Source organism: Aotus nancymaae, unplaced genomic scaffold (genome assembly GCF_030222135.1).
Source record: "Aotus nancymaae isolate 86718 unplaced genomic scaffold, 86718_ANA_hifiasm-v0.15.2.pri h1tg000020l, whole genome shotgun sequence".
NCBI lineage: Eukaryota > Metazoa > Chordata > Mammalia > Primates > Aotidae > Aotus > Aotus nancymaae.
Genome location: NW_026988432.1, coordinates 53,036,023 through 53,063,623, shown reverse-complemented (window position 1 = coordinate 53,063,623; position 27,601 = coordinate 53,036,023). Strand labels below are relative to the sequence as shown.

Below are 27,601 nucleotides of genomic sequence, written 5' to 3'. Positions count from 1 at the left end.
AGTATAACTCACTATTCTTTCTCTCTCTCTCTCTCTTTTTTTTTTTTTTTGGAGATAGATCTTGCTTTGTTACCCAGGCTAGAGTGCAGTGGCACGATCTCGGCTCACTGTGGCCTCTACCTCCCAGGTTCCAGTGATTCTCCTGCCAAAGCCTACGGAGTAGCTGGGATTACAGACACGTGCCACCATGCCCGGCTAATTTTTTGTATTTTTAGTAGAGACAGGGTTCCACCATGTTGGTCAGGCTGGTCTTGAACTCCTGACCTCAGGCAATCTGCCTGCCTCGGGTTCCCAAAGTGCTGGGATTACAGGTGTGAGCCACCGTGCCCGGCCTAACCCACCATTCTTTTCTGGTAGTCACTGCCAGCCTTGGGGAGGAACGAGGTGCTATGTCCTTGGCAGAGTGGTGGACTGCTGAGTCGGTGGGGTGGGGGGGGGGGTGTGTGTGCAGAGAGGGGAGTGTTGGTGGGTGGGGAGTAAGCTAAGGGGGTCTGAGGCTCCAGCAAGACCAAGCTCCTTGCCTGGCTAGTACAGTTGTACTCGGTCCCCCAAGTGGCCTCAGGGCACAGAGAATGTGACCATCTTGCCTCCCCAGGACTCCCGCAGCTCACTGTAGACCAGAGGAGCCGGGTTTTGTCCCCTCCACCTAGCAGTTCCTGCCGCTCTTCCTCACAAGGTTCCTCTTGGTCTTGTGGCCTGCAGATAAGGGTGCTTTATGTGTCCGTGTCTCTCTCTTGAGAGCAAACTCCTGAGCTATTTGCACTTCTCTCTTTAATTCTCAAACCATGAATGCAAACATTCTATGGCTTAGGAATTCCAGATTCAGTGCACCATGCATGACATACCCTGTTCCATGGGTTTTCAGCACTTTGAATGATGAGATTGTACGCTTACCTTTATCGCTCCTCAGCATCACAGAATAACCAGCATAACCAGCATGGAACGTTCAGTGCTTTCGCCTCCCCTCACGGTCATTCTTGCTGGGCAGACTGGTACCATCCCTCAAGCCACCTCCTGCACCAAGTATCCTGGGAGCTCCCAAAGAGATGGGGAGGGCAAGTGGGGCAAGGAAGCCCAGAGCCGGGAGATGTAGCACTCTTCCCCTCTTTGGAATCAGTTTAAATTGCCATCCAGGTGAGCCCAGGCAGCTGGAATCCAGCTGGTGTCTCCAGCACAGGGTCCCAGGTGGGCAGAGCAGCTGGCACAGGTCTCATGAGGGCAAGAGCACCCAGCCGGAGCCTGACCCAGGTGAAATAAAGCACGTGAAAGTAGAGTCCAGCCTCCTTGCTGTGTAGCGAAGTGAGGGCAGGAAGACTGACTGTGTGGACAGCTGTTTTGTAAATCCCTGTGTTTCATGGGGAGGGCATCGCACCTGCACTGCCAGGACCCGGTGTCTTTTGGCTCAGGCCCTGGGCAGGGCTGGGCCTGAAGGAGCCTGGTATTTACAGCAGGTGGCCCTGACACATGGCTCGGGCTGCCCCTACTTGCTCCTGTGGGTACGTTGCTATAGTGTTCACACAAGCCTCTGTTTATGAATTTTTATTAATTTTTATTAATTCTTCATTTTTTTGAGGCAGGATTTTGCTCTGTTCCCCAAGCTGGAGTACAGTGGCATGATCTCAGCTCACTGCAAACTCTACCTTCCAGGTTCAAGCGATTCTCCTGCCTCAGCCTCCCCAGTAACTGGGATTACAGGCTAATTTTTGTATTTTTAGTACAGACGGAGTTTCACCATGTTGGCCAGGCTGGTCTTGAGCTCCTGGCCTCAAGTGATCTGCCCGCCTCAGCCTCCGAAAGTGCTGGGATTACAGGAGTGAGCTACTGCACCCGGCCCATTGCCCACATTTGAAGAGGTTATTTACTTGTTGTTGAATTGAGTTCCTCGTATGTTCTGGATGTTAGTCCCCTGTCAGATGCAGAGTTTGCAAATATTTTGCAGGTTGTCTGTTCACTCTGTTGATTACTTATTTTGCTGTGCAGAAGCTTTTTGGTTTAATTAGGTCTCATTTATATATTATTGTTTTTGTTGCTTGTGCCTACGAGGTCTTAGCTGTGAATTCTTTGCCTAGGCCAAAGTCCAGAAAAGTTGGAAATAAAACCTAAAGACATACAAAACACAAGTCTCATTTAAAAAATCAGATTTAACAGACTTCAGCTTACTCTTTTAAATTGGTTTAAAGCTTTCTAAATGCTGACTCTCAATTTCTGTCCTTGTTTTATTTGTTTGTTTGTTTGTTTGTTTATTTATTTATGAGATGGAGTCTCGCTCTGCCTCCCAGGCTGGAGTGCAGTGGCACAATCTTGACTCACTGCAACCTCTGCTTCCTGGGTTCCATCCATTCTCCTGCCTCAGCCTCCCCAGTAGCTGGGACTATAGGTATGTGCCACCACACCTGACTAATTTTTGTATTTTTACTAGAGATGGGTTTTCACCATGTTGGCCAGGCTGGTCTCAAACTCCTGACCTCAGGTGATTTGCCTGCCCTGGCCTCCCAATATGCTGGATTACAAGGTGTGAGCCACCATGCCCGGCCCTTTGTTTTATTGTGGATGAGTAATAAACAGTTTCTGGACTAGCACTGGTCCATGGACCACACTTTGAGTAGTGCTGCTCTAGAACATGTACTGCAACTTTTTTTCTTTCTTTTTTCTTTTATTTTTGAGATAGGACCTTGCTCTGTCGCCCAGGCTGGAATGCAATGGCACAATCATAGCTCACTGCAGCCTTGAACTCCTGAGCTCAAGTGATCCTCCTGCTTCAGCCACTCCAGTAACTAGGACTACAGGCACATGCCGCTACATCTGACTATTTATTTTATTTTATTTTTGTAGAGATGGGTCTCACCATGTTGCTTAGGCTGGTCTTGAACTCCTGGCCTTAAGTGATCCTCCTGCCTCGGCCTCCCAAAGTGCTGGGACTACAGCCATGAGCTACTGGTGCGTGGCCTACCGAACCTTTTCTTCAAAGCTATCGTCCCATCCTGAAAAGGCCTCCTCTTTTCTGCTACCTCAAGTCTCTCCTCTGGCTCAGATTTGGTGGTACAGTTCAAGATAAATTTGTTAATTATTTGAAAGTTTAAACAGCCCAAGCCCTCTTGTGACCCAGACAGTCTCCTTCCTCTCTGTCCAGTCTCTACCCTCTGTACCCAGTGCCCCAGGCTGGTGACCTTTCTGGACAGCAGCAATAGGCTCCCTGCCCTCATACTTCTGGCAGGAGTTGGCCAGGGGTTGCGGGGAGGTACTGCAGGTGCTCAGAGGGTAGGAGAGCAAGGACGTTGCCACTTGGTCCCCTAGTGCCTCCACTGGCCCGTAGGCTGCAGTATCCCAGCTGTCCCATCCTAATGAGGGTCTTGGCCCCTGGCAGTCAGCTCACTGTAAGGCTCTAGGTCTGTCTGGGATCCAGTGTCTGCTCCGTCTCCTTGCCCTTCAGCCCAGGGTGGGAGAGGTCCTCAGATCTTCTTGCTCTGAGATGCTTCCCCATCACCAGAAGGCTTCCCTCCCCGTCCCCATGCCTTTGTCAATGCTGTAGGTGCTTTATTAAGCTCTCCTCAATCACTTCCTTCTAGTAGATTCTGTCTATCACTGGGACTATGGGTTATACGCAGCACTCCGACTTGCTTTTCTACTAGCTGAAATTTGCCAAAGCTCTCCAGGTGTCATCTCTTAAAGAATGAAGGGAAAAGGCCAGGTGCAGTGGCTCACTCCTGTAATCCCAGCACTTTGGGAGGCCTACACGGGCGGATCACTTGAGGTCAGTAGTTTGAGACCAGCCTGGCTAACATGGCGAAACCCTGTTTCTACTAAAAATACAAAAATTAGCCTGGTTTGGTGGTGCACACTTGTAGTCCCAGCTACTCAGGAGGCTGAGACAGGAGAATCGCTTGAACCTGGGAGGGAGAGGTTGCAGTGAGCAGAGATTGTATCACTGCACTCCAGCCTGGCGACAGAGCGAGACTCCGTATCAACAATAACAACAACAACAAAATGAAGGGAAAGTGTTGAAGGGTGACCACATTGAAGTTTTAAAAAAATTCGTATGATGTATACAATGTGTGTGTGTGTGTGTGTGTGTTGTATGTGTGTTGTGTATATATATGTGTGTGTGTGTGTGTGTGTATATATATATATATATATATATATAGAAAGAGAGAGAGAGAGAGAGCTCAGTTGAATTATGACTGAAGTCCAGAATAGTATTCTGTCTTTTTTATATCCCCAGCACCTAGGAGAATGTCTGATATATAGAAATAATCCAGCAAATGTATATTTCACATACGAATGAATGAAGATACAGAGACTTCCTTACTTACGTCTGCTCTATTCTCCTATGTCCCTCACATACCAAAGCCATACATATGCAACAGATAGTAAAAATATTTGTCTTTTATAACTTGGAACACACTGAAGACATAATGAAAATTTGGTTATTTATATTTGGAGTATTAATTGTATTAATTTAAACATTTTGAAAATAGATGGTAGGGAGAAAGTGTGTTGCTTTTTTGTGGTAGATACTCTTGTCTTAGAAAACTCTTCAACATGTGCTTCAAAAGATAATCATTTAGAATTTAAAAACCTAAGTTTTATGACAGATAGAACATAAATTTACTGTTAACATAATTGGCATGCTAGAAATTGACCTAAGTACTTTACCGTTATTAATTCATTTAATCTTCACCACAAGCTTATGAGGTAGGTCCCCACATTCTAGAAGGGGAAATGGGAAGCCCAGAGATGTTCTATAGCCTCACAGCGTCATATGCGATAGACCAGGATTTGCTCCCCTCCCCACATCTGGCTCCAGAGCCAGCCTTAGGCACTATGTGATGTGATGCTCCCATCCTGTTTGTGCTGGGCTTAGCTGAATGCTCATGGCCCCTGTAGGTGTTTGGTCGTAATTGCTGTCCCTCTCGCAGGATGCTGTCATGATGTTGTTCATCACCTCCCACTGTATTCCCCTGCGAAGATCCACTTGGACAATCTCTTTAGTCTTGGAATAGGCAGGAGCATCGCTTGAACCCAGAAGGTGGAGATTGCAGTGAGCTGAGATTGCACCACTGCGCTCCAGCCTGGGGAACAGAATGAGACTCCATCTCAAAAAAAAAAAAGGGATGTGGATGAATACAAGCAATATACCAATGAAACAGTGAAATATAATTGCTGGCTGGGCATGGTGGCTCACACCTGTAACCCCAGCAATTTGGGAGGCCAAGGCGGGTGGATCACTTGAGGTCAGGAGTTTGATACCAACCTGGTCAACATGGTGAAACCCCATCTCTACTAAAATACAAAAATTAGCTGAGCATGGTAGGATGCACTTGTAATCTCAGCTACTTGGGAGGCTGAGGTGAAGAATCGCTTGAACCCAGGAGGCAGAGGTTGCAGTGAGCTGAGATCACGCCACTGCACTCCAGCCTGGGCAACAAAGCGAGACTCCATCTCAAAAAAAAAAAAAAAAGGAAATATAATTGCTGTTTTCATTTCAGTGATATATTTTTCCTTAGAGTAAGCTATCAAGGCATATCCTAAGCCTGAAAAATGTGTATATTCATACAGAAGTATTTCTAGTTTTATAGTGTTAAATATTTCTGAGTCATTTTAAGAAGTACAGTGCAATTCTGTGGAAGACACTCAAGCTTTATGAGCTGGCCAAGGCTCATTTCTCACTCTGGCTTCTTTCTAAGTGGATTGTCACAGAGAAGCTCAACAGCAAGCAGAATGACTGAGCATCAAAGACTGTCTGAAGACAGTGCCAGGTTCTAATTTTCCTTTTACAACCCCTAATGGACAAAGAACCTGCTTTTACTCAACTGTTGCCTCTTAAAATTGATTTGGTTGTTTTTCCCTTGAGCAAATATATCCTTTAATTGTAAGACCTCATGGGCTATTGTACTACTTCATGCTCAGAGAATTTTTTCTTTTGCTCTTAAATGTTTCCAGTGACAGTGGGATAATAATATGCATGTTGATAGCTGAGAGTGGGATTCTAAATATAGAGGGATTCGTCCTAAGCATCTAGAGCATGACATGTAATCCCCGAGGCATTCTTTTAAAACACCCTCCCACCCACGTTGTACTTCTTCCTAGTCATTATTTCTCTTCTTGTTAAGATTTATTGCTTGTTTTGGAGCACAGCTGGGGCCTAAAGCGTGCTCTACACTAACATGTCTTGCTCAGTGTATTATCCTATAGCAGATAGACCTGTACAAATAAACAGTATTTTGTACTATCTACCTGAAGATATTTATTTTGCCCACCCCCCAAGCTGGTATGTAGCCATGGCATGAAGAAGACGTGCACTTCATGGGCAGGGAAACGGTGCCAGCTTTCTAGGGAGGCGGTCCGGCAGCTGTTGGCATGTGTAATTTCAGGAGGTAGAGTAGGTTTTCCACCAGCCTGGAATTCCTTTAGCTGGGAATAAAGCTTTTAAAAGGCTGATGTCCTTAAAGATGGCAACAACAGACACTGAGGACTACTAGAGGAGGGAGGGAGGGGAAAAGGGTTGAAAAACTATTGGGTACTATGCTAACTACCTGGGTGACGGGATCTATTGTACTCCAGACCTCAGCATCATGCAGTCTACCCATGTAACAAGGCTAACATGCTCCCCCTGGATCTAAAGTAAAAGTTGAAATTATTAAAAAATAAAATAAAAGGTTAATGTCTTTAGGAGAGGTAATACACTGACTTCAGAGTGCATGAGATCAGCTTTCCTTAGGCGAAAGGGCAGCCCTGGCAATGTACTCCTGATGGAAAAAAGGTGTGTATTATGAGCTGCACCAGCGCTTCCCAATCTTAATGTGCATCTGCATTGTTTATTAAAATGATGATTCTGATTCAGAAGGTGTGGCTGTGCCTGCAGATCCTGCATTTCTAAGATGCTCCCTGGTGAGGCCAAGGTTGCTGGTGTGTGGGCCACATTCTGAGCAGCCAGGGGCTAGAAGGGCTCACAGGGAAGAGAGGAGCTGAGGCAAAGGCTGGAACTAGGAGCAGGATGGGCAGCGGGGAAGAGGTGAGAGCTTTGGTGCAGAAAGGCGAGGTCCAGGAGGAAGAGGGAGCAAAGCCTCCCAAATGACTTTGAGGGTGGGAATGAACATGGTATGTTAGGGACACACGGACCTGGAGATTGGGGCCAAACTTGTTTCCATTTCCCAGCGAACTCTTTCCATTCCTTCTGTTTGATCAATAAACAGAAATTGGCTTCATGTGGGTGCTGGGAAATCAGTCTGTGCAGCAATCCCTCGAGGAGCCACCCAGGGAGGAAAGGCTCGTTGAAGAAGGGACCTGCGGGGCGGGCAGGTTTTCAGCATCAAACTCCCCCGCATTGGCTCTGTCTGACACTGTAGCTGTCTGAGATGCCAGCACAGCTAATTGCTTAAGAGCACAGGCTTCAGAATCTACAGATGTAGTTTTACGTCCTTGTTTTGTTACCTACTCACTGTGTAACTATAAACATGCCATGCGTCTTCTCCAAACTCCAGTTTCTGCATCTATAAATTAGAGATAATAATAGCACTGACATTACAACTACGGGTGTTGTAAAGGCCACAGAACATGTGAGCATTAGTACCTGGCACCAACTAAATCCTCAACACATGCTAGCCCTCCTCCTCCTTCTCCTCTTCCTTGTCCTTCTTACTATTACTTTAATAATTCTGCTTGACTAATCCTTCTGGCAGGTGCCACTGCTTTTGCCTTTTACTTGCCACTGCAATCACCTGCCCAGTTATCCTCTCTTGACCTGCATTTCCTCCAGCTGAAGAATCCCAACAGATAGAGCTCCAGGTTTGGGACTAACCAGCAGCCCAGGGAGTCAAGCAAAAGAGGCCTGGGTTTCTAGTTCAGTGGGCAGCATTTGGCTTCTGGGGTTTCACATGCTTCTTGGAGAGTCAAATGCATGAACGAGGATTAGGGTATCCCCTGATAAGTGTAACTACCATGGAGGGAGGTATTATCTTTGCCTGGGATATTTTAGGAAGTGTATTCATCCGTTTTCATGCTGCTGATAAAGACATATCTGAGACTGGGTAATTTATAATGTAAAAGAGTTTTAATGGATTCACAGTTCCACGTGGCTGGGGAGACATCACAATCATGACAGAAGGCAAAAGGCATGTCTTACATGGCAGCAGACAAGAGAGAATGAGAACCAAGCAAAAGGGGTTTCCCCTTATCAAACCTTTGTGCCTGTGCACCAGGAGTTTCAAGGAGTGGCCAGTCCTGGGTTTGGTTTATGAAAAGGTCTTGCCAGACTGAATAGAATGCTGAGAAAAGAAGAAGCCAGAAAGTTACAGGGTCATGGAGATACAAGGCAGGCAGAACCGTGGGGTCTGGATGGCCAGCAGGAGCAGGACCCAGCCTTCCAGATGGATATTTTAAAGCTCAGAAAGTTTTCCCAAATTTGGGGTGGATTTATTCCCTGGCCAGTTGAATTACAATTCAAGTGGAAGCTGTCTTCTTTCTTTACCAGTGAGGTGGTTTATATACCTATTTCTCTCAGCTAACAAGAATGAGTTAAAGAATAATCTCAAGTACTGACTGTTAAAACCACAAGAAGAAAAGGGTTCCTCATAGACTGCATGTGATTCCCCCTTGGGTACATGTGCCCACTGGCGATTGCGTTTATGAGGCTCTCCCTGTTGTGCCATATTCTCTCCTCCCTGAACCAAAGGTGGCTCCCAAGGCTAGCTTGGAACCAGGACAAGGGGCTGAGCGACATTTCAAAAGGTTCCCTGCAATTTTTGCCAAGTCATTTGACCAAAACATGCAGCAATATATATTTTGTGATTACTAAAGACTGCTGTTCTGTTTAGTTGAGTCATCCTATCTCCGTAGGAGGAAGTCATTAGAGAATTGTAGAGCTATGCATGTTGGCTTCTAGGAGTGAGCTACTCATATGTCTTGGTTCCTAGCGTGTCGTGAGCTGTGCCCGCCTCTTGTTTTATTTCTGTTTTCCTCCTCCATCTAAGATCCCCACTCCCGATCCTTTCCCCTTTGCAAGCATCTGCCCTAACCTCTTTGCTACTTATCCTTAAACATGTTTGTTCTTTGAGCGCTCACTGCTGTGGGCTGAGCACCTACTGTGTGCTGTGCTCCGTGCCAAGAGTCCCGCAGAAATGGACTCTTACTCCTCACACCAGCCCTGTGGGCTGCCTGTGCACCAATGTCTCTTTCCATGCAGAGGGACCTCACCTGGGCACGCTCCCAGCTTCTGTCTGCCTGCTTTCTTCCAGATGGTGAGTGTGGAATCCAGAGCTGGGCATGCAGAGCTCTGCCTCATCCCTTGGGAGCAGCCCAGGGCTCTTCTCTGCTTCACCCTGTCAGAGCCACATGTCAGCAACCACATGGGCTACTCGGCCATAGGGTATATCAGCAACTACAACCTGTGTCCTCTGAGACCCACTTCCCCAGAAATAATGGTCTTTTGCCCTCGTCTGTCCTGCTACCCTTTCTTATTTCTTAATTGATTCAGAACCAGATAGGGATGAGGGATGGTTTTTACGGGGCCCTTACAAAAACTTCAACATAAAGTATTATTATTATTTCTTTATATAGACAAGGGTACTAAGCACAAGGAGACTGAGTGAATCTCAAAGCTTCATTTCTTAAGAGATGGCTCAATTTGGAAACTAGCAGCAGACATTCTGGCTCCAGACTCTGCACTCTCAACCATTACAATGCACTGCCCATAAAATATGAGTACTTTTTAATGTATGTGTTTTTAAACTTTGTATAAATGTGCTATCACATCTAGTTTGACATGTTCAATTTTCCTGCACTCTGTGTTATGTGGGTTCACCCACATTGCTGGATGTGCATCTGCTTCTTTGCTTCTGACCACTACAGGGTGGTATTTGTATGGTCATTAGTGAGATGATCTTTCAACATTATATTATTTTATGTAATTTCACCTTGGAGGAAATAATATACAAGTATAAATGATGCATGTACTGAAAGTTACATCAGACATTTCAAACTCAAATTGCATTTTTTCCAAGAAAAATGTTACAAATTAGAATTCTCCCTTCAAGCTATACCCAAAAAACTCATTTAGTCCCACGTAGTTATAAAAGCTTTAGTATTTCACATTTGCAAGGTAGAATGGTAGCAGCCAATACCATTAAAAATCCAATAGGATTTTTAGGGGAAAATCCTAAATCCTCTCTGTGTAGCATTTGGGTTACAGGGAGCACAGAAGGCTCCCAGGATTGGGAAAAGCTTAAGGAAGGAAGACAAAGGATGAGAGATGGGCCGAGCTAGGTCCAAGGAAGGTGTGCAGGGGAAGACCTGTCATTGTGTGGATGCTGGGGGTGAGGGACCTTGGGGTTTCCCATACTCCAGCCCAAAGACCCCTCTCCAGAATGCTCAGCCACTACCACTACCTACCCGCTTAAGACCCAGACCGCATTCCCCAAGAGGCAGCTGGATTGTTTTTAGTGGGATAGTCCTTTCTGGCATGGAAAATGTTTTCCCTCCTTTAGTCCCCTCCTCCTCCAGTGTGCAGAGCAGGATACGCTGCCCCAGGCTCGCCAAGACTGCTGGCTCCAGGTTCTGTGTTTAACCCACACCTTCGGAGGCAGATCTGTCTGGTTTACCTGCCCACCTCCCTGGCTTCTGTTGTACTCTGTGTCCCTTCTGGGGCAGGCTGCCATCCCTGCCCTAGTTCCCAGCAGTGACATCCCAGAGCTGGATTTCAGGAAACTGAGGCTCAGGAATATTCCAGTCAAATCACCTAGCTCCCAACCTATGCTGATGGGGCACAACCCCAGTTCTGGTGTGCATCAGGCATGGAATCCCCCCAAACTTCACTCCCAAGCCAACTTCCCCCACCCCATTCCGTGGTGACCTTTCATACCCCCCCACCCTGCATGATCACTCTGATGCACAACTTTGTTCTGCTGTGAAAGATGCCTGCTGGGGTCCTTGGGAGAGCCAGAGCATTTATGTGGGGGGATTTGGAACTCAAGGAAGTTCCAACATCCTGATCCAAGAGTTCACCTGGGATGTGCCTTCTCATCACAGTGAAAGTGACTTTGTGCTGTCCTGTTTTATGCCAAGTAAGTGGAATCCTTAGAGTTCTGGCTGACTCCCAGCATCACCCTTATCCAGACAGGGTACCGGCCCTACCCTGGCCCACAGCAGCATGCGATCAGAGGATTCCTGCTGCAGGTGAGGATCGGGCAGGAAGACTGAGCACACGTTCCTGTATTCACAAGGCCATGTGCATTCTAGACCTGACTAATCACTCTTGTGAGGAGTGTTTTAAAGGAGAATGCAGTGCTGCACGAAGCAGAGAATACAGACAACTACCCAGAGAGACAGCTCAGCGGAGACCTGAGGTTAAGTAGGAGTTATCGGGCTCCAGGAGGCTGGGATCAGGCTTCAGTCTGGGTCACATCGAGCTGGGGTGGAAGTGCCATGCCTCCAGAAATCCAGCTCTGAAGTCTACGTGAGAAGTCTGGGCTGGAGATTTAAATCAACCGTCAGTGGCGTGAGATGGAAGTAGACTGTGGAGGGAGGCGAGCCTGGACTGGGACCTGAACTCTAGGAGAATTGGAGAAGAGGGGAGTGAGTCCCCGCACAGCTGCTGAAGTGTGGATGTGTTGGGAGAAGAGAGGTGGAGTCGGCTAGAAGAGGATCTGGATGAAAGGAGAAGTGTTTTCTTTGGGATAGGAGAGACATTTGCAAGCTGATGATGGGTGGGTCCAACAGAAGGCATGGGAGAGCAATCCAGCAAGTGAGGGGAGGGATTGGCTTTCGACAAGAGGAGGTTCCTCCCTCCCTCCTCTCCATCCAGAGAGAAGAAGGAGCAGATGTGCAGATGTAAAGGTATTCATAGACTTGGGAAAGCAAAGGAAGCGGTTTCTTTTTTGTGGTTTTGGTTTTGCCAGTAAAAGAAAAACAGGAATCACTGAGGGTGGAGGGAGCAGAGGTGGGAAGTGGCGGGAGTTTGAGGAGCATGGAGAATCAGGCCCGGAAAATGGGCAGAAGCGAAGGACCTGCACAGTCAGGACCACTGCGGCAGAAGGCACAGAGCCCACCTGTGAGGACATGGCTGTGGCTGAACGCTACTGCTACGGCCAGTCCTGACCACACGTCAGCCCTGAGCCTGGACAGTGGACTCAGCACACGCCTGTTGGGATCAGCCACTGTCCCTTGAAGTGAGATGGTGCTGCCATCACAGTCACTTCCAGAAAGAATTCTTCAGTGTCTCTGCCTTTTTGCATTCCTTGCTCTAGATACAGATTCTTGGAAGGAATCATGCAATTCCCTGAGCCCAGGGGGTGCATCCCTGCTGCCTTACCTGCTAGGGGAGCTGGAAAAGCTGGTATTTTCAGCTTCTAAACTTGGAGTTGCATTCTGTTCCCAGCAAGATTCATATGGTGGGAAGGGCATTCAGATCCTTGGAAGTCAAGCAAATGAAAGACAGACACCTCTACCACGTCCTTCTCTCTGGTCTTACTCTGGAAGGCTGCCCAGAGTCCCTTGTGCTGCACCCAAGCACCCAGAGAGCGGCCTCCTAATCCTGGAACTGTGACCTCCTCAGAGTGCTGGTTGATGCCTCTGCAGATGCACAGCCTCTTACCTTATTTGGGCTTGTCATCGTGACAACCAACAAAATATCTTCCATTTTCCAGACACCCCAGAGCACGGTACGGCAACTACCAAATTAAGGGATTTAGTGTTCAGAAAGCAAAGGCAGCTTTTGGGCAAAGGGCAAATTTTAAGAAGAATATTTAATCTGTAGCCCAGCTGATTTGAAATGACACTCCAACATAAAGCTCATTCCCAAAATAAATATTCTCATAACATTGAACGTACTGAGCCAATTTAAGTGAGTTCCATTATGCCCTTTAGATATGCAGTCAAAAGCTTCCTGAAGTGCCCTGACATGAGTAAAGGCATTGGAAAAACAGCCGAAAGGATAATTTTAGCCTTAGGTAAAACTCTGAGTTAGCCAAGGATGCTGAATCTTAAGAAGGATATAATAGAGGGAGAAGGGAATAGACATGGCAATTAAAAGTCGGAAAGAACCATCATGAGTGAGACCAGAAATGTTCACACTCTTTAGATAGAAGCGTATTGGCCAAGAGGAGGAAACTGGAGTGTTATGGAGGGTATGAACTTACGAAAAACGATAATAACATTATTTAGAATATGATTTATTTTGTTGAGGCCTATTCTGGTGTAAGCCACTTATAAAAATCCATGTAGTTTTAGGAGTTGTTTGGTCTAAAAAATATAAATAGGTTGAAGGAGGATTTAGGTAGCTCAGTTGCTGGTTATTAAGGTTGAGTTAATAACTCAATAACCTTAATAGTTAAAAACCTTAAGTTAATAAACTTAATAGTCAAGTCTCTTTTTTTTGGAGGACATGACTATAGAATTTCCTTTGTTCTGTAAAGTTTGTCAGACACATTCTTAGGCTACTCGTCAGTTCAGTGAGTGAACTGAATATCATACCTAATTTTCTTGTAAATTGGCAAAAAAGTGTGAATGAGAAAAAGTAGGTTTTATGAGGAGAACCAGATCCCAGACAAACCAAATCCATGACAGTTGAAAGTCGTGACAGAGAGTAGGATAAACTACAAGACTCAGTTATGAAATTGAGCTCAGAGCTGTTGGGTTCCGGCGGACGTAAGTTTATTTATAGTCACCACCAAATCTATTTGTAAATTGTTAGTTGTGGATAAAATGCCCTTGAGTAACAGTTTGGTCTCAAGTTCTGCACTTTAAGTCTATTTAGGGAGTACTGACAAAAGACCACGAGGACTGAAAATTATGCCGTAAGTCATCAATCCTTCTCTTTCCTTCCCTAGAGTTCAAAGTTTATCATATAAAATCTAGAACTTAACAACTTCCCCCTTGTCTTACCATTTTTTTTTCATGAAATCTTTCATTAAGATTGTAATTTTCCAAGTTATTGTGGTGGCCCAAATCTATTTTTTTTTTTTGAGACAGAGTTTTACTCTGTCACCCAGGCTGGAGTGCTGTGGTGGGATCTCAGCTCACTGCACCTCTGCCTCCTGGGTTCAAGCAATTCTCCTGCCTCAGCCTCCTGAGTAGCTGGGATTATAGGTGCGCACCACCAAGCCCGGCTAATTTTTGTATTTTTAGTACAGATGGGGTTTCACCATGTTGGTCAGTCTGGTCTCGAACTCCTGATCTCGTGATCCACCCGCCTTGGACTCCCAAAGTGCTGGGATTACAGGCGTGAGCCACTCCGCCCAGCCGTGGGGCCTGAATCTTCAGACTGAGTTTTGGTATAGGGATTTTATTTCTCAGGCTCTTGTGGTTCTTTTACGTTAGAAAGTGAGACACTCTCTTCTCTCCTTTCAGTTTCTACCTTAGTCTTTGTCTCCTGCTGCCTTGAATCTCGTTGCTTTAAAAGAACCTAGGGAGGCATGGCGCCCACATTTAAATTCTGGGCAGGCTGCCAAGAGGGATGAAGAGTAGAAATCTATGCTACTCCACAGGGAAGGAGGGCTGATGAGAGAAAGTTTTTGACAAGCATGGAAGAAACCTGTCATGGCAAGAACTTGTCAGCAGTGCAGTGAGTTCCCCTCAGAATGAGATGCTAGAGTGAGAGTGGCTCAGGGACCCCTTCCTCTAAGTTTCTGGAGCGATCCACCTTCCCTTCTCTAGGTGAGCAGGTACTTCTGGGAACCAGTAAGAAGAGCTGAGAGTCCTCCTTAGACCTAAACCAAGCACACTTTTTTTTTTTTTTTTTTTTTTTTTTTTTGAGACAGAGTCTCGCTCTGTCACCAGGCTGGAATGCAGTGGCTTATCTCAGCTCACTGCAATCTCTACCTCCCAGGTTCAAGCTCAGCCTCCCAAGTAGCTGGTACTACAGGCGCGTGCCACCACGTCCAGCTGATTTTTTGTAGTTTTAGTAGAAACGGGATTTCACCATGTTGGCCAGGATGGTCTTGATCTCCTGATTTCATGATCCACCCACCTTGGCCTCCCAAAGTGCTGGGATTACAGGCATGAGCCACTGTGCTTGGCCCCAATAAATTGTTTCTGAGAGTGCCAGAGACTGAGTTTTCCAGCATAGGGTGATGACAAACCCAGAAAGAAAGAAGTCTTCTTGCTTAACTATTGGCAGATGCGCTGTTTGGACCAGGATTAAAAGGATCCCTTTTCAGGCTGGCTGGGTTGTATTTTCATCCCTGGCCTTGGTTGTTTTATGAGGATTGTATCTCATTTTGTTAAAAAAATGTCAAAGCAGGTTACTACACTGCAGTTAAATTTTACTCAATCTCCATCTTTTCCTCTCAATTAAAAAAAAATTCTATAAAATTGGCTCAGTTAAGTTTTTCAGATGGAGACCCACCACAAAGCAATTTTAATTGCTTGGTTCTATAGTTAGTGACTTATTTTTTCATAATTTGTATTTGTATTTTGTACATGGGTAGTAGGGACATTTATAATTAAGTTAATAAATATTTCAAAGTGTCTCCCCCAGGTTGCTTATTAATTAATAAGTAACATATAAAATGTAACTTATGATGGGGAAACATGATGGACATCTTTTTAAGCAAGTGATGAAACTTAGCATTATCAGTAATAGGACAGCTTGGCTTCACGTGCCTCTTAGTGACATCATGAGAAGGAAATGCCACTCAGCTAGTGATTTAGCCAAGAATGCCCCGCCTGACAGCACTTCAGGAGGCTGAGGTGGGCAGATCACTTGAGGTCAGGTGTTTGAGAACACCCTGGCCAACATGGAGAAGCCCCATCTCTACTAAAAATACAAAAATTAGCTGGGCATGGTGGTGCATGCCTGTAATCCCAGCTACTTGGGAGGCTGAGGCATGAGAATCACTTGAACCCGGTAGGTAGAGGTTACAGTGAGCCAAGATCATGCCATTACACTTCAGCCTGGGCAACAGAGCAAAACTCCCACTCAAAACAAACAAACAAACAAACAAAAAAGAATGCTCCACCTGAGTCAAATAATGAGAAAATAAGCAGACACATTCTGACCGTGGGACGTTCTGTGACTCTGTGACCGATTTGTGATGGAACATTAAGACTTAGAACAGACCGTGGGACATTTTGGACTCTTCAAATGTCAGTGTCAGGAAGGAGATAACATGTTGGGGGACTGCTGTAGAATAAAGGGGACAAAAGAGACCTGACAACTCGTTGCCATATGTAATCCTTGATTAAATCCTGAAATGGAAAAATAGTACAATGGGCATTATTGAGAGAATCAGGGAAATTTGAACATGGACAATGTATTAAATATAATTTTGTATATATGGTAAAATTTCTTACGCATGAAAATGATGAATTTATGTAGAAGAAATATCCATGTTCTTGGAAGATAACATGCTGAAATATTTAGGAGGAAGGTATTATGATGTCTGTAACTTCCTTTCAAAGAATCAAAAATGTGTGTGTGTGTGTGTGTGTGTGTGTGTGTAGAACAAAAAAATATGGCACAGTGTTAACAGTTGGTGAATCTAGGTGAAAAGCGTATTAGTATTCATTGTATTGTTCTTTGAGCTTTCCTGTAGGCTTACAAATTATGCAAAATAAAAAGTTGGGAGAAGTAAATTATGAAATGCCATTTTGTGGGACAGTATGTTTATTAAATTATAAAGCTATTGACAGATTAATCTCACTTTTATTATAAACTTAGAGTTTCCTGGCACAGGGAGTACTATTTAGTTGAGTGGGAAGCTTATTTTGGATGTGACTTCAAGTGTACTTGCATAGTATTTTGCACTTTCCCAATCCCATCTGTTAGTTTCATTTCAATTCAACACCATGTATTAAGCCCCTATTCTGAGGATACAGGAGTGATTAAGACACAAAGATGGCGCAGCCTAGTGGGAACGACAGATGAAAACAAGCATGTATCACAGGGCATGACAGGTGCTCTTTTAGAAGGAGAATATCAAATTCAAATGAAGTAGATATTATTATTCTTCATTTTCTTAAGAAGTATCTTTTGTGATCATTTTATGAGCCAATAAATGAAATCTCAGAGTAATTAATACTTGGAGTCACATAGCCAGTAGGTGACAGGGAAGAGATTCCCTCCCAGGGAATTTGACTCTACTATAACTTAGCTTAGACACTAGGGTAGGACCACAGCAGGGTTTAGCTCCATCTCTGTGTTTGCCAACTGGTACCTGCCTCTTGAACTCAATCGTAGCTACACAGCTTTACTATGATCCATCCACCCATCCATCATCCAACCATCCACCCACCCACTCATTTATTCATTTATGGCGTGTATTGAACACCTATTATACGCAGTCAATCCAGGAAGGCCCTGAAATGAATAGAGGACAGGCTATACCAAGCTGTAATTTCAGAGGCTTCAGAGCATGCAGCACTGGGGCGAGAAACAAGGGTCAGAGGAAGCCCTCTTGTCTTCCGTACTCACCTTGAAGTCTTTTGAAGTTGAAGTGCCTCACACTCCCCCTTTTATGATCATTATCTGCTTAATGAAAACATTATTTAAAAGACTACTTTGTTTTTCTACCTAAACAATCACCCAATACCTTCAAGCTATCTTTAGCTTATTACAAAAGCATGTGGAGAGATTACAACTCAGTCCCTTTCCATCATTTCCCACCTTATCTCTGACCCCCAAATATTATTTCTTTGAAAATGCACAAACTTTGCTTTTCTACCTACAGTGGCTCCATAGCTTTCTAGTCTCGCAGAGGGTCCTCATTTATATCAGTAAATCTCTAGCATCACTCACGTGTGCTTTGAAGTATTTTCAGTGGCCGAAGAGTACTGAGAGTAAAAAAGGAATGTAACAGAAGGAGTGATTCAACAAGCATATAATTTAAAATTTCCAAGCAGTAGAGAATAAATCCCTACCTGTTGGCTTAACATGCCCGAACCGGGCTGTGAACATACTTAGGAGGCCACTCACTCTGCCTCACTGTGACATTTTGAATCTGCAAGTGTCAGAGCAGATTTGCTGCAGAGCTGGAGACCTTGGCAAGATTCCAGGGCATGTTACACAGCAGGGGTGGTGATAAATAACACAGATAGTCTCTTGGTGCAAATGGGATCCGAACCAAAGAGATGTACCTTACCGATATTCAGAGCACATAAACATGCGTGGGAGAACCTCAGAAATAATTCCTAAAACAAAAATGGGAGGGAAACATTTAAAAGTGGCATGTTCCACCTAATTAGTGCTGGAAGATGAGTTGGTGCCATCAGTGGACTTATTAAATTAGGCCTGGGTGGCAGGATCCTGTAACAGGCAGAGGGGCACGTCAATTGTTTCTGGAGTTGGGATTTTTAAGTGTCATAATGCTTCAAAGGGATCACACATTACCTAGAAACAAGATGACACTAAACCACTAAACCAAGAGACGCTCCCTTCTGAGCCACTGAAGCTACTTTGTTCATATGGCTTTGTAGTAGCAGAAAGTACAACTTTAGAAAACCAGTGCTCTCAATGAACACTTGAGATACACCATAACATAGCTCCCCACCCCCAGGCTCTCTGGAGTAGAATGTTAGCATATTGGGAAATGATGTTTGGAACTTCTCTGACGATTTCTTTCCCCCAAGATGAAACAGGTCAAATATTCAGTACCTATTAGGTCCTGTGACATTCCAAATGCTCAGTGAGTAGAATACATTTAGGCTCAGTGCTTTTATACCTGCAAGGTGTGGGCTTGTTACTCAACCTCTCTAAGCCAAACGTTCCTCATCTTTAAAGTGGGGTTAATAAAACTGCGCTTCTTATTGTGAGGTCTAAATGAGAGAATGCTTGTCAAGTGCTTAACATGGCACATGGAAAGACAGTATTCATGAAATAATGACCTATTAGATCAATAGTGTTTTAGAGGGCTATGTATGCTAGGATTGTGGGAGTTTGGTGGAAGGGATTAAGAATGCTTTGAACAATTACTGTATTCGAAAATGTCTCATTTGTAGTCTACCGAACTCACGTAATTAACAGTCGTCTTATTTTGGTGTGGTCTGAGAGAGATGTGAAAAGAGTTTTTAGCAGAATATATTTGCTCTGATTTTCCAAACAGGAATTTTTGGATTTCCTATGAATTCCTTCACTATATAATGGGATGTGTCTTTTGGAAATTGTTACACCTACCTTTACAGTATTGCTTTATGGTTTTCAGAGTACCTTATAATTCCTAATTAGCTTTTCTTTATGAGGTTGAATCCATTTTTCCACGTGTTGCTAGACTTGGGGGTGTTAATCTGAGCCCAAATAAGCACTTTTTTCAAGATCAAAGAGCAAATGTTTGATAGGGACAGAACTGGCTGCGCTTAGGGTTTCCAGTAATCAGTGTGAACAATTCTTCCTTCCTCAGAGATAAGCAAAGGAGCTTCTTTGAGCAAAGGGTAAATCTCTGTGACTGAGAGGAGTGGTGGTTCTCAAAGTATGAATGAGAACCTGTGAGAGTCCCTAAGACATTTTGGGAGGCCTACAAGGCCAGGGGTCCTCCTTCCTCCATTACAGATCTATGTGAGGCCAGATCTGCTTCAAATACTTCAGCCAAACAACATACCACATCAGAGTGAATGGAGAAGCAGCTGTGGGAATCCAGCTTGCTCCTATTAAGCCCAACACTTAGTGAGCTTCACAAAAATGTAAAGCAAGGCCATTGCTCTCACTAAAAATTGCATGTTTTAGAAAATATAGTAATTTTTAATAAAAATATGTATTTATGCTAACATGTAAAGGGTTTATTATTTTAAATGAATTAATAGTATCTATCTTAAAGTTATTTTAACTTTAATTTTTAGTATGGTACATAGCAATAGATAGAATACACAAAGAAAGGCTTTTTAAAAAAAATTTTTTAAAGAAGAAAAAGGAGGAAGAAAGAAAGAGAGAAAGAAAAAAAAAACAATGAAGAAGAGGAAGAAAAAGGAAGAGAGAGAGGGAGAAAGAATGGGAGTATTGCTTTATTGCCCAGGCTAGAATGCAGTCTAAAAATGGGAATTGAAAACCTCTTTTATGCCACAAAGGCTTTTTTGGGTCTTCAATAATTTTTTTTTTTTTGAGACCGAGTCTCGCTCTGTCACCCAGTTTGGAGTACAGTGGAGCAATCATGGCCTCGGCTCACTGCAACCTCCACCTCCCAGGTTCAAGCAATTCTCCTGCCTCAGCTTCTCAACTAGCTGGTACTACAGGCACATGCCACCATGCCCAGCTAATTTTTGTGTTTTTAGTAGAGACGGGGTTTCACCATGTTGGTCAGGCTGGTCTCAAATCTCCTGACCTTGTGATCTGCCCACCTCGGCCTCCCATAGTGCTGGGATTACAGGTGTGAGCCACTGTACCTGGCCAATAATTTTTAAAAGTATAAAGGGGTCCTGAGATCAAAAAGTTTGAGCTCCATCGTCCTAGACATTTGGGCTTCTATTTAGGGGTTTGGAATGTTTCCGTTAGCTGACAGTTATCAGACTTAAAAACAAAAATAAAAAACTCTTACCATACTACTGTTTGTGAGAAACATTAAGATAAAACTCCCTTTTTTTTTCTGGGAAAGAAAAAGATCCCACAGGGTCTGAGTACTCCCTTCTCCCCAACTAGAGGAGCGTGTGGTTCAAAGGGCACTATTGGGCTAGAGGGGACTACTCCTCAGACAGTCACCATGAAATCTGTTACCTGGGAGTCAGAGAGCCTGGAGGTGGATGGGGATAATCCTTACTCATTAACACGTGAACATAGATTTGCTTAACACTGTGTTCATTGTCATATAGGCTCTTTGGGAAATAGAACCTCAGGGTTCAAAATTCAAGCCAGATTAAGTTTTGGGGAAAGAATGGGAATAAACTGCAAATGCTCCTGGGGTCCACACAGGAGGCACCGTGGAGCTGAAGAGTGGGAGGTGAAGAAAGCAGGACCGAAGCCCCACTTCATCTCTTCCATACTTTTACATCATCCTGGCATGGACACAAGAGTGATGAGGGTGAACGAGAAAGCCGATGAGAGGGAGAACAATCAGGAAAAGATGAGACCAGAGGAGATCCACAGGGAAGGAGTGCTGTCACTCCACCTGACAGCTGCGCGGGTTCAGTTCTGGCAGCTGTGATCTCTCCAAAACCAGGAACCAGGGGTTAGGACGCTGCTGGGAAACACTCTGGACTGTACTCTTGGTTCTTGGCCCTGGGAGGGTTTAGCACATGATGACTATTGCTTGCTGGCAGACTTTTCTGAATGCATCGACTTGAAGATGCACTGTAGACTGGTTGAAATGGAATGGCATATTGGTTAAGGTCTGACGAAGATGATGATCAATGCGTATATTTGGTGGAGAAAGAAAGATGATAATTTTTGTTTTGAATTTGATCAGCTTGAGAGGCTGCAACTGGGTAGAGATGTCCAATAGACAGAAATCAGGATCTGTCCCAGCACTTTGGGAGGCTGAAGTTGGTGGATCATGAGGTCAGGAGTTCGAGACCAGCCTGGCCAATATGGTGAAACCATGTCTCTACTAAAAATACAAAAATTAGCCAGGTGTGGTGGCATGCACCTGTAATCCCAGCTACTCAGGAGGCTCAGAGAGGAGAATTGCTTGAACCCAGGAGGCAGAGGCTGCAGTGAGCTGAGATTGTGCCACTGCACTCCAGCCTGGGAGAGAGAATAAGACTGTCTCAAAAAAATAAATAAATAAAATAAAATAAAATAAATCAGTATCTGGATCTTGGGCAAAGGGTTGTGTGGGATGTGTTGTCTTGGGAATCAGCGTCATATAGAGATGGTAGAAGCTGTGAATTGACAAAATGATTTTAATAACTGTATCTCTTTTATTAGCTCTTCCATGTGGCCTATATTTTAATCAAATTTGCAAATTCTCCTCGCCCTGATCTGTGGGTCTTGGAAAGATCTGTAGACTTTGGAAGCACCTACTCACCATGGCAATATTTTGCTCGTAAGTAATCTTGCCTACCATGTTATGAGTGGCTTTAATTACTTGGAACAGTTCAAGACTATGGATTTAACTTGAAAATTAATCTTGACCGGGCAAGGTGGCTCACACCTATAATCCCAGCACTTTGGTAGATTACCTGAGGTCAGGAGTTTGAGACCAGCCCATGGCAAAACCCTGTCTCTCTATTAAAAATACAAAAATGAGCCAGGCATGGTGGCACATGCCTATAGTCCCAGCTACTTGGGAGGCTGAGGATGGAGTATTGCTTGAACCCAGGAAGTGGAGGTTGCAGTAAGCCAAGATTGTGCCACTGCACTGCAGCCTGGGTGACACAGTGAGACTCCGTCTCAAAAAGAAAAAAGCAAAGAAAAAAAAATTAATCTCTCAGTATGACTAGTTAGGGACTGGGCATTTTAAACTAAATTACTCTCAGAACATTGGCTGGGCGTAGTGGCTCACGCCTGTAATCCCAGCACTTTAAGAAGCCAAGGCAGGCAGATCACTTGAGGTCAGGAGTTTGAGACCAGCCTGGCCAACATGGTGAAACCTCATCTCTACTAAAAATACAAAAATAAGCAGGGTGTGGTGGTGTGCACCTGTGGTCCCAGCTACTTAGGAGGCTGAAGTGGGAGAATCCCTTGAACCCAGTAGGCGGAGGTTGCAATGAGCTGAGATTGTGCCACTGCACTCCAGCCTGGGTGACAGAGTGAGTTTCTGTCTCAAAAAAAAAAAAAAAAAAAGAATATCCCCATTTCTCAAGCATGTGTTCAATAATTCCAAGGACACCACATGCAGAACTGAAGTAGAAACTCCTTTTATGATAACAGTTCTTGGTGCTATTTGGGAGTACTTATAACTGGACCATAGCTCCAATCTTTTTCCTTTTATGCAGAATTAGAAACTAAGTTCTATCTTTATAGATTCTGTGCTGTGATTTACTTACTTTGACTCTGTTATCTTCGTTAATGAAGAATGTCAGGGTTTTTGAACCCTATGATGAATGGAGGTGGACAAGAATTTTGCTTATACAGGCATTGGGTTTTCCACTAGGTTTCCTTAGAAGATAAACTTGCCTAAGTGGGAGCATGGAGTTAGCACTGCACCTCCAAGCATTGCCACTGGAAGTCCAACTGGCCTGAAGTGGCTTGGTATTTTCTTTCATGAATTAAAAACTCCATTCTCAGCTTTTCTCTAAAAGTTTTAAATGCCTTTCTGTTCTTTCTTTCTTTGTGTATTTCTTAAGGAAATATAAGTTTCTTAAGAGATTTGTAACAAAATGATAACATTTTATTTTATAATATTAAAATATTTTCCTTCTAGATTCTAAAGTAGACTGTTTAGAAGAATTTGGGCAGGAGGCAAATATGGCTATCACCCGAGATGATGATGTACTTTGTGTTACTGAATACTCCCGTATTGTACCTTTGGAAAATGGTGAGGTAAGTAGATTTGGAAGACTGGGAGAGATAAGACTCAGAAATGAACGTGAGGCTATCCAATTTTTTCATAAATGTGAAACTTGCATTTTCAAGGACATCTAACATAGATCAAGATATCAAGATGGAAACAGGGCTTGGGACCGAACAGTAAAGGAATCACATTGAAGGCTCCCAGAATGAACTGGGTTGGAAATTCTGTGGGGCGATTTCAATTATCTCCAGAAAGTCAGGATTCTTGATTCAAGGCACACAGGTCTTGAACTGTCCTCTCTGGTGATGTATTTACAAAGTGGGTTGCTGGTAACAGAAATGATGACCCTTACCTCTTCACGCATGATACCATGATCCCTAGTAAGAGTGCGGAGAGGAGGGGCAGGTGGCAGCAGGTAGGTTTTCTCTTTATGTTCTTTTCCCTCATCTGACGACAGATGTAGGGGATCCAGAAGAGGACTCTGAGGTCCTACAGAATGGCTGCACCTCTAGATAGAAAGAACCTGCTTCCCTGAGTGACTGTGTGGAGCCGATCCTACCTGATCCCTGATCCCTTTTGGTACAATGGACATAATCTGTTGGAGAGAAAAAATTGCTGTCCCTATAGGGTTGCATTTGGCCCTTGTAAAGTCAGCTTGGCTATTGTTAGGGGAGACAGGCAAAGAAAGGTTAAACAATCAGAGAAGATTTCCATGGAAATTGTGAGGCCATAATGAATATGAACTGAGTTTCAAATAAACTTCCATCAAAAGTGTCAGCCTCCCTCTCTTTAAGTAGAGGGATCATGCTTGAGCATCTGTATGCAGTATCTTCTGGCAACTCATGACTGGTTCATATTTCCAATGGTTGAACTTGGACTTCATCACTTTGGGCTTTAAAACAAAATGGAGGGTTTATATAGATTTTTTTTTTTTAGCCCCACTAGTGTCAAACTTTATATCTAGAGATTTCCTTTTTTCAACCTCATGTATATTTTTGGATTACCTTAGCTTTGTTTATTTGATGCAGTTTAACAAAGTGTGTCCTTATATTTACAGTTTTTAACAGTATGTTTTCAACATTTTATAGTGTTACAGTCCCACAACTACACTGATAGAACAAAGGCTTTGAAAGTGAAATGACAACATCTCCCAAGAGCCCAGTTTTCAAAGATATATTGCCAGAACTCGGAACCAGGAAGTGAGAGGGAAGATGGGACTAGCAACGACATTTTTAGACATAAACAAGACCCAAGGTCCCCTACTAACATTGAATGGCTCAAAGAAACCAAGTGCTTTTGGGGGGGAATTATTTTTGTTTACTTCTGCTAAATTTTGATAAAAGGAACTTTTCCCCCCTTTTATATGTGTGTGGTCATTTTAGGTTGTGGTGTCCTTGATAAACGGTCGCCCAGGTGCCAAAAATTTTACCTTCTCTCACACCCTGAGGGAGTTTACCAAGGCAACAAATATCCGCTTGCGTTTTCTTCGAACCAACACCCTTCTTGGACACCTCATCTCCAAAGCACAGAGAGATCCAACTGTCACTCGGCGGGTGAGTAGTCAGAGCATTTGTTTTGTTACTTTATGTATTCATTTTTATGGCTTATCAAATTAATTGCCTTGATCTCTTTTAAGTAACGTTTATAGTCAGTAATGATGTAGATGTGGGGGTTGTTCTTGTCTGAAATACTAGATGCAATTAAGAGTTTATGTCTAATGGCTTATGAAAATGCCTGTTTGAAGCAAAATCATTATATCCAAAGACGATGAAAAACAAATGATTATAGTCAGCCTCGTATCAGTCTGGATGGGATAATTAACACTACAGCCAACAATCCCCAAAGCTCAGTGGCTTCACAAAATAAAGCTCTGTTTCTTGCTCATATTACAGTTCAACATGGGTTAGCAGGTGGGATTGGCTCCACATAGTCATTCAGGGAAGCAGGTTCTTTCTATCTAGAGGTGCAGGCATTCTGTAGGACCTCAGAGTTCTTCTCTGGATCCCCTAATTCTTGGTCATCAGATGAGGGAAGAGAGAGGATAGAGAAAAATCCACCTGCTTCTCATCAGAGGTTACTTCCATGGGCAAGAGCTGGTCATATTATAACCTCACTTAGATGCAAGTGGTGGGTGATGTCATCTAGCTGAAATGGGGGACACATAGGTACTGGTGAGCACTAGTACCCTCTACTTTGTTGGAGGCACACCATGAACATCTCACACTCTCAGGTGTCAGGGCAGTACACTGGTCTCCTGGGCACGTACATGGAGCTCACTCTTCTTCCACCCTCTGATCCGCCAGCGCCTTCCATTGGCCAAACCAAACAAGAAGCCAGAGAGAAAGACAGGCCATTGGTTGCAGCCATAAAGTTCAGCTCCAGGGCACAGGACAGGGTGGAGAAGGTGGAGAGCAGACCTGGAAGGGTGGATGGAAGATGCCTAGTGCACCTTGTAGAGCTTGGCCTTTTATGTAGGTAACATCAGAGAGCTGGGAAAGGAAGAGAGGGAAAAACGTAAGCGTTGCCATAGTTCTGAGTGTTTTTCACAAAGGCAGGCACCTTGGATGTAGGTGGCCCATCTTTTGTATTTTGCTCTCCTCAGCTCCCTCTGAGCTTCTGTGTAGTGGGGACTGTGTTGAATCTGAGGATGGATGTTTACAAGGGAGAGCTGGACTTTCTCATAAACTATAGCTGGGCTGTGTTTCCATTCCTCCATATGCCCTGGAGCACTGCCACAATGTATCTTACCAATTTTTTTTTTCTTAAATTGTCCTTTTGGGGGTTGCAAGATTTGCAGTCATACATATCTATGTAAATTACTTTTCACTTAGATGAATACAGGCCTCTCCATTAAGTAATTTTTTTTTTTTTTTTTTTTTTTTTTTGAGACAGAGAGTCTCTCTCTGTTGCCTAGGCTGGAGTGCAGTGGTATGATCTCGGCTCACTGCAACCTCTACCTCCCTGGTTCAAGCAATTCCACTGCCTCAGCTTCCCGAATAGCTGAGATTACAAGCACATGCCACCATGCCTGGCTAATTTTTTTGTATTTTTAGTAGAGACAAGGTTTCACCATGTTGGCCAGACTGGTCTTGAACTCCTGATCTCAGGCAATCCATCTGCCTCAGCCTCCCAAAGTGCTGGGATCATAGAAGTAATTTTTTTTATGGAGTGCACCACGTACATAATCTTAACACCCCAAGTTTAGGTTGTTTCTTTCATGGAGGAATATGATACCAGCTACCTTAGGACACAGATCATATGTGCTTCTGGGTGAAGGCCGACTGGGGGCTTCTTTTGCTGCTGCTGCCCTTAACACACGTGGAGAGGAACTTCTACAGTGGCCAGCAGGAAAGCCCCTGAATGTTAATTTGTCACAAAAAGCCCTGGTAATACTGACTTTATCTGTATTAACAAGGGGAGCTGTTAATGGCTTTAGACTAAGTTAGATTTCCAGGAAGTATTGACACTTTAACAGGTTTTAATTAGGGAAGCAGACCAGAACCCCAACTTTAAATCATAGGGCTCTTTAAGGTGACACACTCAGCAACAACAACAACAAACAAGAACAACAAAAACACTCTTGTCCTTGTGAATTCAAAGACTTCTTGCTGACAGATATTCTCATTAGCAGCATGGCCTCAATGAGAAAGATTGTTCTAGAGTCCTCACATTCCTCGCAAATCCTGGGCAGTCTCCTGCCAAGTCTGAGAAGGAAGGGAGCTGGCAGGGGAGCTGCCTGTTGTCACTGCAGAGGCCTCCAACGTATTGGAGAGAGGCCTTGTCAATGAGACAGTCTACCCATATTTGTGGCCTGGTTTAGGGGCCGATCCTCAGCTGGATCTGAGGTGGCTGTGTTTGGCATTTCTGGAGCTTGAAACTTTGACTCTAGCCTTTTAGACCCTGTGCTAGGAAGGTTTCCACAAATACTGGTGGCCTCTCCAGTCTCAGAGATGTATTGGATCCATCTCTGTAAATATTATCTCTCCTCCCAGAACCTGGGGTAGTATTTTGCACGTGGCAGGTGCAAAATTTTTGGTATAAAAATTGAGTTTTGATAAATATTTTCAATGTATAAAATTCATGTGTATAGAACATAATGTAAAAATTATTTTAATTTACATAAGAAATAAACTTGGAAGTTCTTAATCCCTTTTTTATAGGCTATAAAGTATGATTCTTTTCTAAGGCAATTTCCCTTCATGAACTTCAAGCATTTGATTTTCTTAAATCCACAAATTCAGCAGTATGTTATCAAATTTGATTGAGGAATGCATTTATTTTATAAGATGTGTGAC

At 44.0% G+C, this 27,601-nt stretch overlaps 1 protein-coding gene across 1 annotated transcript in view; it reads left to right on the top strand.

Annotated features, from left to right (window-relative positions):
- Positions 1-27,601, top strand: part of LOC105712113 (laminin subunit alpha-3-like) — an 84,823-nt gene that overhangs the window by 33,554 nt on the left and 23,668 nt on the right. Inside the window, exons 3-5 of the mRNA XM_012445051.3 lie at positions 21,779-21,896; positions 23,217-23,335; positions 24,689-24,859. Of these exons, the coding sequence (XP_012300474.3) occupies positions 21,779-21,896; positions 23,217-23,335; positions 24,689-24,859 (408 nt within the window). The remainder of the gene's footprint in view (positions 1-21,778; positions 21,897-23,216; positions 23,336-24,688; positions 24,860-27,601) is intronic.